This window comes from Gorilla gorilla, chromosome 3, assembly GCF_029281585.2.
Source record: "Gorilla gorilla gorilla isolate KB3781 chromosome 3, NHGRI_mGorGor1-v2.1_pri, whole genome shotgun sequence".
NCBI classification, from domain to species: domain Eukaryota; kingdom Metazoa; phylum Chordata; class Mammalia; order Primates; family Hominidae; genus Gorilla; species Gorilla gorilla.
In genome coordinates this window covers 96021520-96034190 of record NC_073227.2, presented here as the reverse complement: position 1 = coordinate 96034190, position 12671 = coordinate 96021520, and the positions used below count along the sequence as shown (strand labels likewise).

General features: G+C 41.3%; 1 protein-coding gene across 2 annotated transcripts in view; it reads right to left on the bottom strand.

Annotated features, from left to right (window-relative positions):
* Positions 1 to 12671, bottom strand: part of USO1 (USO1 vesicle transport factor) — a 92221-nt gene that overhangs the window by 23034 nt on the left and 56516 nt on the right. For both annotated transcript variants that reach the window (XM_031010465.2, XM_031010462.3), the window contains exons 9-12: positions 8208 to 8386; positions 3870 to 4010; positions 901 to 989; positions 342 to 496 (exon numbers count right to left, since the gene is read on the bottom strand). In XM_031010465.2, the coding sequence (XP_030866325.1) occupies positions 342 to 496; positions 901 to 989; positions 3870 to 4010; positions 8208 to 8386 (564 nt within the window). The remainder of the gene's footprint in view (positions 1 to 341; positions 497 to 900; positions 990 to 3869; positions 4011 to 8207; positions 8387 to 12671) is intronic.

Sequence of the window (12671 nt, the reverse complement as noted above, 5' to 3'; positions counted from 1 at the left end):
CATGTAACTGCATTAATCCTCACAATGTTCCTAATGGGGTATTAACCCCACATAGAGATGAGTATTATTATCCCCCATAACTCAGTAAGGCTGAAGTTAAAAAGTTATACGGCAAAAGTTATACAGCAAAAGTGAAAATTCTACAATGCAAACTCTGGTCTGACTCCAAAGCCTGTTGTCTAAATTTACCTGCAGGCCTTAGAATTCAGGTATTTCTGTTTTTTTTTTTTTCCTCTCCTAAGCATGCAAAGTATTTTAGGCTAAAGCATAAAAAGAATCAATTAAAAGCTTGGAAGACACGATTTACTTTTTCAAATAAAAATTAGAACTAAATTATTTACCATCAATGGTAGAAGGTAAAAGTGTTGACACGATTTCTCCTTGTCCTTTTTGGTTTTTATACAAGAAACACTGGAAACAATAGAGAACAGCACAGCGCAAAACAAATGGCTGCCTTTCATTAACCATGGACATGAGAAGTACTACAATTGCCGGTCTGTTGCATTTAAAAAGAAAAGAACAAAATGAAACATTGCAACCCAAGTATACAAGTCAATAACTAGTCATTTTTGTTGATTGAAGAATCATAACCAAAACACCAGCAAGTTAAGTATTTCCATCTCTATTTCACAGAAAACTGTAGCTGACAGAAGTGAAGTGACTGCTTGCTTAAGGCATACAGCTAGGATGTGGACGACATGATATCTGAATCTAAGTATCTAAATTCCAAAGACTACCAACTCTTTTAAAATACCAATATCATTTATCTTGTCAGATAATTTCTAGTTTCAAAACATACAACTAAACTTCTTTAAAAAGAGTAAGATGTGTATATGAGATACATTAACAACCCAAAGTTTTTACTTCCTCAGAGTAATCTCAGTATTTCCCTTTTTCTACCTTGGTGGGTTTGAAGGTGCATTTACAGATGCAAAGTAGTCTTGGTTTACTTGGCAGCCTCGAATAACTTCTGATACAGTATTTATGGTCTGTTAAGGGGAAGAAAGAAAAAGAACATTTACAGAAATTAAGTCAAGAAGGAAAATATGTTTTCAACAGAAAAAAAATCTTATATCCCACTTTTTAAGTGCCAAAATTCAGGCACAAAAACATCAATGATAACATTATAATCGTGTAACACTTCCTCAAGGGAAAATTTTAAAGCATTAAGCATGGGTCTCCAATACAATAACACTTGACAGGCATTTTAAATCTCAAAAACTATAATACTATTCTCTATGAGATAAAATATTTTATAAAAACAGAAAAAGGTTTTAAAATAATAATCAAAGAACAAATTTAAAGGGTTAAAAAATTCAATTTAAGGATAAAGTTAAAAAATAAAAAGACTATTTCAAAACATGTTATACAAGATAAATATATACCATTTTTGTTAATTAAAAATTAATTTTTAAAAAGACAAATTACCCAGAAAGTCTACTAATAGAGTTGCAGAAAGAGAACAGAGAAGAGGCCAGGCGTGGTGACTCACGCTTGTAATCCCAGCACTTTGGGAGGCCCAGGTGGGTGGATCACTTGGGGTCAGGAGTTTGAGACCAGCCTGACCAACATGGTGAAACCCTGTCTCTACTACAAATACAAAATTAGCTGGGCAAGGTGGTGTGCCTGTAATCCCCATTACTTGTGAGGCTAAGGCAGGAGAATTGCTTGAACCCAGAAGGTGGAGGTTGAAGTAAGCCGAAAAATAGTGCCACTGCACTCCAGCCTGGGAAATAGAGCAAGACTGCCTCAAAACAACAACAACAACAACAGCAACACCAAACAGAAAAGAGAAAATTATCAGGCAATGCCAAAAACATCCTCAGAACTGAAGGATGTATATTTCCAGCTGAAAGTGCTCAGTGAATGATAAAAATAACTGGGGAGCAAGGGAGTGGGGAAAAGGTCCACAGTTCAGCACATCATCAGTAAATTTCAGAAAATCAAAAATAACAGATCTCAAAAGTTTCTAGAGAGAAAAAGATTACAATAAAAAAAAAAGTAGGATTATAATGGCTTCAAACTTCAAACTTCCTAACAGCAACACTGGAATGATGTTTGGAAAGTTGAGTATTAGTAATTTCCAACCCTGAATTCCATATCTAGCCAAACATTAAATTAATTCTGAAAATAGAGAAATGACATTTTCAGACATGAAAGAGCAAAAAGTAATTTGTCTCATTACTTATTCTTTTTTTTAGAAAATTAAGACAAACAATGGCCGGGTGCAGTGGCTCACGCCTGTAATCCTAGCACTTCAGGAGGCTGAGGTGGGCGGATCACTTGAGGTCAAGAGCCTGGCCAACGTGGTGGAACCCCGTCTTTACTAAAAATACAAAAAATTAGCTGGGCGTGGTGGCAGTCGCCTGTAATCCCAGCTACTCTGGAGGCTGAGGCAGAAGAATTGCTCAAACCCAGGAAGCAGAGGTTGCAGTGAGCCGAGATCATGCCATTGCACTCCAGCCTGGGCAACAAGAGCGAAACTCCATCTCACAAAAAAAAAAAGAAAAGAAAAGAAAAGAAAATAAAAGAAAAGAAAAGAAAATTAAGAAAAATAAAGTTAATGAACCAAGGGATAGAGGAAAAAGATACGTGATCCAGGCCAGGAGCATTGGCTCCTGTCTGTAATCCCAACATTTCGGGAGGCCAAGATGGGTGGATCATTTGAGGTCAGGAGTTCGAGACCAGCTTGGCCAACATGGTGAGACCCTGTCTCTACTAAAATTACAAAAATTAGCCAGGCATGGTGGCGGGTGCCTGTAATCCCAGCTACTCAGGAGGCTGAGGTAGGAGAATCGCTCGAACCTGGAAGGCGGGGGTTGCAGTGAGCTGAGATCATGCCACTGTACTACAGCCTGGGCAACAGACTGAGACTTTGTACAAAAAAATAAAATAAAATAAATAAATAAATAAATAAATAAAGATATAGGATCCAGATAATCAAGGAAGCCAAGTCAGGAGACAAGTAAAGGAAATCCTAGGAAGATGGCAAAAAAAAGTCCCAGGACAAGAAACATGGGGAAGAATTACAGCACAGATTGGAGTAGGAGAATGGAGGGTCTGCGGGTGGCCTGTGGTGGGAAACAAAGTCTTAAGTATATGATTATTACGCATATATACCTATGCATATATAAAGTAACAGTAAAATGAAGAACACAATTACGACTCATGGATGAGAAAAATATATATTTAAAAAAGGATATAGGGCTCTATTTGGCTTAGCAGGAATGGTATCAATACAGTTGTAAAAATATAAACCCCAACTACTGATTTAAATATAAATTCCATAAAATAATTATGAGGTGACATGAGGAAGTAAAGTGGGACTTACAGTAAGGACAATTGAGGCTGAAGGCAGTTATTTGTTATAAAATTTTTATTATTTGTACTTTCGATAGTGCACGTGTTAATTTGAGAAAAATTTTAAAAATATAAACAAACTTTTTTTCTTCAAACTAACTTCTTTTTCTTATAGGTAAGCAACAGAGAATGCCACACATTAGGGGAAAAGAATTTACTATTCAATGAATCTACCGGTTGAGTAAGACTAAGTCACTTTGTTCTCAAAATAAAAATGAAATCATACTGTGCACTCCTGTTGAATATAATAAAATTAATGAGAAATCTTTGTAGATGGATCTGCAAAGCTTTAACATTATTATTTATGTACTATAAAACTTGAGGGATGAGTATATCTTTTGGAATCAATAATTTTATCATTATGTGAATTATATTTTAGTAAGATCATTAAAAATTTTAACCTAAAAAATGGTTAACTATTGTAGCTTTTCCTTCAACAAATATCTAATTCTTCCTAGGATTCAGGATTTCAACTTCCACAGAGTTGGCTTTGACTTCATTTGCTTTACCTCAGTCAGGATATCAGCAGGAACCCCAGTAGCCATTAGGATAGTACAAAGCTGCTGCAATAACCCACACTGGAACATAGCCTTCTGGCAGCTACTGGTAGCACCAGGAGGGTTGGTGGGAGATACCAATACACGAACAAGCTGTGAAAGAAAGAGAAAACAAAATTTGTCTTTTAAAGATTTGAAAAGGCTTGAGGCAAATCTGATCTATGTGAACAAGAAAGTCTGCATGAAGTACTCCCTTAGCTGCTTAGCTACATTTAGGTGCTCTTTCTTTCGTGCTCCCATGGCAATATGTTCTGTGATAGTAATATTACATTATGCCTCTTAAACTTAAGGTTGTCTTCTTCAGGTGACTGTGAACTCCCAGAGAGAAATGCCTTGGTCATTTTTGTTTCCCAGAGAAGCATAGTACTTGTAGCAGTACATATTTAATAAGTAAATGAATAAGTTACAGAGTGGCAGATTTCTTTTCAAAGTTAATAATGAACTACCTAGTAAGAGAGCAGGTCTGAAAACAGAATGACCTGACGTGTGATAAATTTCCCCTAAACTGGAAATATTTAAAGAGAGGCTAAAACCAAAACTGGAGAGATGGTAAAAGATTCATGTGTTAGGCATGGGGTGGGCTGCATTGATTGCTAATGCCAATTAAATCCCTATGATTCTATGATTACTTGGACTGTAAACATAAAATTTCAGAAACATGAAAAAAGTCATCTCAAATAACTATTTAACACAGTTATGTCTCCAAATTCATTTTACATGTGTGTCACATTTTAAAACTAGAGTTATGTGTACATATATGTGCAAAATCTTGTAAATTAAGATCAAATGGGGGTATTTATGATAATACCTTGTTAACAACAAAGTGCTATATAAACATTAACCATTATTTTATAGGAGATACACAGAAGTAATCAATGATTTAAGAGAGTAAACTAAAACACTTGTATTACTACAGCCGACACATATTGTGATCTATGGATTGACTCCACTAAGAAAGGGGATTTTTTGTGATGGAGGAGTTAAATACTAAAACAAAAAAAAGTTTGAAAAGTGGTATTTTTTATTGTTGGTGAATAAAAAGGTAACCAGAAATCACTAGAATTAGAGAAAAACTTCAACCAGTAGTTAACTTAGTAAGTAATGACAAAACAGATTTAGATGTTTCCATGTCTGGCTTAACAGACATCTCAAAGAGGGTTCATTAATAAATTGATGTCACTAAAGAGAAGGTCAGGATTACATTGGTTCCTGTCCTTGGACTTTTCTAGTGAGATTTCTGGTGTTTTTTCCTCCCTTAATTTATTTCCTTCCTATCCTTACTACTTCTTTTCCTTCTTTTTTTGAGTATTTAAAACAAATACTACGCAATATGTCAATTGTACCACAAATAATTCTGTATGCATCTCCACTTGATATTTTTTGAAATATAATCATACCATTATTACAACGGACAAAATCAACAGTAATTTTCTACTATCCTCTAATAGCAGTTGAGTGTCTTTACTGTTGATGTAAATAAAGAAAAAGGGAATATTTATGAGGATAAAAAGAGATCTAATAGCAACATGTAAATATATGAAATATTCACAAGGAATGAACATGTGTCATTCCAGAAAGCAAAAGTAAATTTACAGAAGTCATATCAAGACAGTTTATGACTTAATATATAAAGTTTCTAATAATTAAAACTACCCTAGAATGAAAATGATTATCTTATAAGGTTATGAACTTTCTGGGAGCTATTGGCAGTATCTTCACAATAAAATGCCATAGAAGAGACTCCTGCAGGGATAAAAAGTAGACTAGCCATAAAACTATAATTTTATAAAAAAAAAATATTTTATAACTAAAAAACTTTTCAAAAGATGTTTTCCCTAAATATAGTCTGCAAAATTTGAATTAAAACTCTGCAAGCAGACCAATTCTGTTTTTAGTAGCTCAGAATGCAATCATGATAACTGTGATGATGAATAGTTCCAACACAGAATGTGTATGTCCAAACAGGAAAACAATGATGCATTTTTATTTAGTGTATAATAGAGAACTTAAAATCCAAGCAACTCTAAATAAAGTTATACATAAAGTATTCCAACAGGTTCTAACAGAATAGCAGAAGATAACTCCCGGCCTGTAAAGTCATGAGTGAATCTACTATTCAGTATTGCAGGTGGAGAATATATTAAAATGAATTAAACTCAGTTCCTCTGCTTTGGAGTCTATGGTCTTCACGACAAGTGTAAGAGATAAAAGCTTTACTAAGCTACAGAAAGTCAGTTTATTCACCTTTTAAAGAATTCTTAAAGAATCAACTTGTTATATAACGAGAATACTGTATTTTTCTGTTTACATGCTGTACTCTAATAATTTTTTGGTAATTTTTTTTTTTTTTTCCTGAGATAGAGTCTCACTCTGTTCCCAGGCTGGAGTGCGTGGCGTGATTATGGTTCAATGCAGCCTCAACCTCCTGGGCTTAAGTGATCCTCCCCATCAGCCTCTGAGTAGTTGGGACAATAGGTGGACACCACCACACCGGGCTGATAAAGACCATGTTGCCCAGGTTGGTCTCAAACTCCTAAGCTCAAGTGATCCCCACCTGCCTTGGGCTCCCCAAGTGCTGGGATCATAGGTGTGAGTCACCACACCTGACCTACTTTACTTTTAAAACAGTGACACTTCCTTCAGAATAATTCTTTACATAGTACCCTAAACCATAAAACATGTGTAGCTTCCTCAAACAATTTAAATTTTCACTGTTTGATACGAAATACATGCTTTTTTATATCATCAGATTCTCTCACCCTCTCTAATCACATTTTGGAAATTACTTTTCTAGAGGAATTTCCTTATTTAAGAAAGCAGTGTAGGCCGGGCATGTGGCTCACACCTATAACAGCAGCACTTCGGGAAGCTGAGGCAGGAGAACTGCTTGAGCTCAGGAATTCCTGACCAGCCTGGCAATACAGTGAGACCTCATGTCTACTAAAAATAAAAAATCCAGTCAGGTGTGGTGGCTTGCGCCTGTAGTCCCAGCTATTCAGGATGCTGAGGTGGGGGGATTTCTTGAGCCAGGGAGGTTGAGGTTGCAATAAGCTGTGAAGACACCACTGCACTCAGCCTAGGCAACTAAGTAAGAACCTGTCTCTTAAACAAAACAAAACAAAATAAAGCAGTTTTGAACAAAGGTATCAAGGTTACCACTTGGTGACACTGTTTCTAAAACATTAAAAAACTATTAACTTCTTAAATGTATAATACCAACATTTGAAAACAGAAATGATGAGTTGGGAGTACAAATAGACTCTGTGACTAAGTTCTCCTGGAAAATACTTTTGTAACAGTTTTTAGGCATATTCTAACTAGGGTAACTGCATAATTTATAATCCAAACCAGGACACTTTTGAAGTGAAAGAGGATGCTATTAGTAATTACAAAACGAGTAATGTACTGGCAAACTGGGACACAGATTACCCTAATTATCAGTCCTATGCAGGCAACTCCCACGGCATGGGACAACATTCAGCCTCTAATTACTAGCGGAGCTAACCATCTAGTTAGGTCCACAACTTCCAACAGACACAGGTATAATTCAGAGACATTCAAAGGCCCACAAGAATTATGAGTTCATAAGTGAGCAGACTAGTATAAACTTAAGAGTTTGGAGAAGGAGGATTCAATAAAGGAGTAAGTAAGTAGACTACTTCAAAGAAGTTCAACATTTTCTCTGATGAGGAAATAATTTGGGATCCTACTGTCCTCACTTTTATTATTACCACTAAGCTTTCACCATAAAGGATCAATAAATCACAGGTGGTCTGTCAATTTAACATGTATTGGACTTAAAACTCAGACTAATCATCTTTGGGGGCAGGACATGATCATTTATTTCCTAGCATCCAGTGCCTGGCTCTCAGTAAATGCTTACTGAATGAATTTATTTGAACTTAATAGTTTGAATATTAAAATTTATCCTATTAGAGCCCTAAGTGAAGAAAGCAGGTTTTTAAAAATTCAAATCAACAATCTAACCTATTATTCCTTAATGTAAAACCCATCAGGAAACTGTATGTCTGAATTTGCTTTAAAATCATACAGCAAAGAGAGGAATAAATGATGAAACAAAATTGCCAGATGTTAATAACTGTCAAAGCTAAGTAATTGGTAGGCAGGACCTCTAGCTAGAGGATAACTGCAAATTTCCATATTACAGTTTTTTTAAGCCAACCTGAAACCCATCAAATATTCTGGATTTATCAAATACAAGCAATTTTCTTCTCTTTGAAAAGATCACTGTCAAAATTCTTACCACATTTATGTCTAAGGATAGTATACCTGTAGCATTAGATGTAGATTGGTCACTTTCTGTGCAGACCAGCCAGAATTTTCATCTCCAACTTCAAACCAAGGTTTCATACGTTGAATATATGAGCCTTCTTTAAAAAAATTTTGATTGGAGTTGTTGTTTTTTAATAAGTTTTGGAGCAAAATCAAACAATCTTCAACAACTATACCTGGGGAAATAATGTAAAACACAAGCGTTAAGGTTCGTAAAACCTGACGCAAAACTCCCAAACATTTTTAAAAAGATAAATCTCCATGCTCAGCATCTCTCCAATATGGCCAGGCAGATAGACAGTCTGCTCTGACACCTGATGGCCACAGGCCATAACCTGCATGGTCTTTCTCAGGTACCCCAAAGATCTCTTGACTTCTGTGTCAAGTAACCAATCGCCTTAGTAACTCATCGTTTATCTTCAAATCCCAGCTTAAACATCATTTCTTCAGGAATGATTACCAAGACTACAGGACTAGGTTAGCGTCACCAGCTACATGCTCTTACAGTAGCCTTCTCCTTTTATTATTAGGTAGTGTTTGTCTTCTCCACTAGATTATAATTCACAAATGCTTGTGAACAGCCTACTTACCTCTGTATCTTTAGCAGAGACAGAGACATGATATCATGTATATACACAGTACTTAACTATTAAACATTTGTTGAATGAATCAACCATATCTTATTTGATCTCTAAGAAGCTCTTAACATTGTCTGTTTGTCTCTTCCTTGAAACTTCCCTTGATTTCTAAAACATTACGCTCTCTTGATTTTCCTTACAGCTCCGCAGGTGCTCAATCTTTCATTGTTTCTGTCCTCCATGGTTTTATCCTTTTTCTTCTTTGTTTACAGCATATACCCTCCAGGGCAGTTTCATCCACACTACAGCTTTCACTATTATCACAGTGAAAACTCTCTAATTGGACAAAATCCAACGTGCCTCCATGATAAAACTCTTAACAAATTTGGTATAGAAGGATTTTAGCCTCTCGTCCCCGTCCCTCTCCCTCTCCCTCTCCCTCTCCCTCTCCCCCTCCCCTCCCCCTCCCCCCATCCCCCTCTCCCTCTCCCCACGGTCTCCCTCTGATGCCCAGCCGAAGCTGGACGGTACTGCTGCCATCTCAGCTCACTGCAACCTCCCTGCCTGATTCTCCTGCCTCAGCCTGCCGAGTGCCTGCGATTGCAGGCGCGTGCCGCCATGCCTGACTGGTTTTCGTATTTTTTTTGGTGGAGACGGGGTTTCGCTGTGTTGGCCGGGCTGGTCTCCAGCTCCTAACCGCGAGTGATCGGCCAGCCTCGGCCTCCCGAGGTGCCGGGATTGCAGACGGAGTCTCGTTCACTCGGTGCTCAATGGTGCCCAGGCTGGAGTGTAGTGGCGTGATCTCGGCCCGCTACAACCACCTCCCAGCCGCCTGCCTTGGCCTCCCAAAGTGCCGAGATTGCAGCCTCTGCCCGGCTGCCGCCCCGTCTGGGAAGTGAGGAGCGTCTCCGCCTGGCCGCCCATCGTCCGGGATGTGAGGAGCCCCTCTGCCTGGCTGCCCAGTCTGGAAAGTGAGGAGCGTCTCTGCCCGGCCGCCATCCCATCTAGGAAGTTAGGAGTGCCTCTTCCCGGCCGCCATCACATCTGGGAAGTGAGGAGCGTCTCTGCCCGGCCGCCCATCGTCTGAGATGTGGGGAGCACCTCTGCCCTGCCACCCCGTCCGGGATGTGAGGAGCGTCTCTGCCCGGCCACCCCGTCTGAGAAGTGAGGAGACCCTCTGCCTGGCAACCACCCCGTCTGGGAAGTGAGGAGCGTCTCCGCCCGGCAGCCACCTCGTCCGGGAGGGAGGTGGGGGGGTTAGCCCCCCGCCTGGCCGGCCACCCGGTCCGAGAGGTGAGGGGCGCCTCTGCCCGGCCGCCCCTACTGGGAAGTGAGGAGCCCCTCTGCCCGGCCAGCCGCCCCGTCCGGAAGGGAGGTGGGGGGGTCAACCCCCCGCCCGGCCAGCCGCCCCGTCCGGGAGGGAGGTGGGGGGGTTAGCCCCCCGCCTGGCCAGCCGCCCCGTCCGGGAGGTGAGGGGCACCTCTGCCCGGCCGCCCCTACTGGGAAGTGAGGAGCCCCCCCGCCCGGCCAGCCGCCCCGTCCGGGAGGGAGGTGGGGGGGTCAGCCCCCCGCCCGGCCAGCCGCCCCGTCCGGGAGGGAGGTGGGGGGTTAGCCCCCCGCCTGGCCAGCCGCCCCATCCGGGAGGTGAGGGGCGCCTCTGCCCGGCCGCCCCTATTGGGAAGTGAAGAGCCCCTCTGCCCGGCCAGCCACTCCGTCCGGGAGGGAGGTGGGGGGGTCAGCCCCCCGCCCGGCCAGCCGCCCCATCTGGGAGGGAGGTGGGGGGGGGTTAGCCCCCCGCCTGGCCAGCCGCCCCGTCCGGGAGGTGAGGGGCGACTCTGCCCGGCCGCCCCTACTGGGAAGTGAGGAGCCCCTCAGCCCGGCCAGCCGCCCCGTCCAGGAGGGAGGTGGGGGGGTCAGCCCACCGCCCAGCCTGCCGCCCTGTCCGGGAGGGAGGTGGGGGGGTCAGTCCCCCGCCGGCCAGCCGCCCCATCCGGGAGGTGAGGGGCGCCTCTGCCCGGCCGCCCCTACTGGGAAGTGAGGAGCCCCTCTGCCCGGCCAGCCGCCCCGTCCAGGAGGGAGGTGGGGGGGGTCAGCCCCCTGCCCGGCCAGCCGCCCGTCCGGGAGGTGAGGGGCGCCTCTGCCCGGTCGCCCCTACTGGGAAGTGAGGAGCCCCTCTGCCCAGCCACCACCCCGTCTGGGAGGTGTACCCAACAGCTCATTGAGAACGGGCCATGATGACAATGGCGGTTTTGTGGAATAGAAAGGGGGGAAAGGTGGGGAAAAGATTGAGAAATCGGATGGTTGCCGTGTCTGTGTAGAAAGAGGTAGACATGGGAGACTTTTCATTTTGTTCTGTACTAAGAAAAAATTCTTCTGCCTTGGGATCCTGTTGATCTGTGACCCTACCCCCAACCCTGTGCTCTCTGAAACATGTGCTGTATCCACTCAGGGTTGAATGGATTAAGGGTGGTGCAAGATGTGCTTTGTTAAACAGATGCTTGAAGGCAGCATGCTCATTAAGAGCCATCACCACTCCCTAATCTCAAGTACCCAGGGACACAAACACTGCGGAAGGCCGCAGGGTCCTCTGCCTAGGAAAACCAGAGAACTTTGTTCACTTGTTTATCTGCTGACCTTCCCTCCACTATTGTCCTGTAACCCTGCCAAATCCCCCTCTGCGAGAAACACCCAAGAATGATCAATAAAAAATAAAAAATATATATAAAAAAAAAAAGAAAGAAAACTCTCTAATTGATCTCTACTTTACCAAGTACTAATAGATTAACCAATAGCCTCCGTTTCTTCTGATAAACATATTGACTGATGCTGGATGCTGTACGTAATGACGAGTAAGCTCATCTGGTACATCAACACTTTTACTCCTAATAGTTGAGCTGTATGTTGACAAAAATCAATTATTTTTTTTTTAAAAAAGACATCATTTTTTAGAGCAGTTTTAGGCTTATAGAAAAAGTAAGTACAAATAGAGTTTCTCTACACAGACATCTACTTATTGGTTCCAGACTTCTGCAATAAAGCAAGTATCACAATCAAGTGAGTCCCACAAATTTTTTGGTTTCTTAGTGTATACAAAAGTTATGTTTACACTGTAATGTAATTTATTAAGTGTGCAATAGCATCATGTCCAAAGAATGTACATAACTTAATTTAAAAATATTTCATTGCTAAAAAATGCTAATGACCACCTGAGTCTTCAGTGAGTCATTTTATTCCCAGTAGAAATTCTTTCAAAATTGGAGTCAATTCTCTCAAACCCTGACACTGCTTTATCAACTAAGTTGATGTAATATTCTAAATCCTTTGTTGTCATTTCACCAATGTTCACAGCATCTTCACCACTTTCTTTGCTCATCCATAAGTAATAACCCCTCATCTGTTAAAGTTTGATCATGAGATTGCAAAAATTCAATCACATTTTCAGGCTCCACTTCTAATTCTCCTGTTATTTATACCACATCTTCAGTTGGTTCCTCCACTAAAGTCTTGAACCCCTCCAAGTCATCCATGAGGGTTGCTGGAATCAACTTCTTCCAAACTCCTGTAAATCTTGGTATTTTGACTTCCCATGAATTACAAATCTTTTTAATGGTATCTAGAATGGTAAATCGTTTCCAGAAGGTTTTCAATTTACTTTGCCCAGATGCATCACAGAAATCACTATCTATGTAGCTATAGCCTTATGAAATGTATTTCTTAAATATTAAGACCTGAAAGTCAAAATTGCTGGGTGCAGTGGCTCACGCCTGTAATCCCAGCACTTTGGGAGGCTGAGGTGGATGGATCACTTGAGGTCAGGAGTTCAAGGCCAGCCTGGCCAACATGGTGAAACCCTGTCTCTAATAAATTACAAAAATTAGCTGGG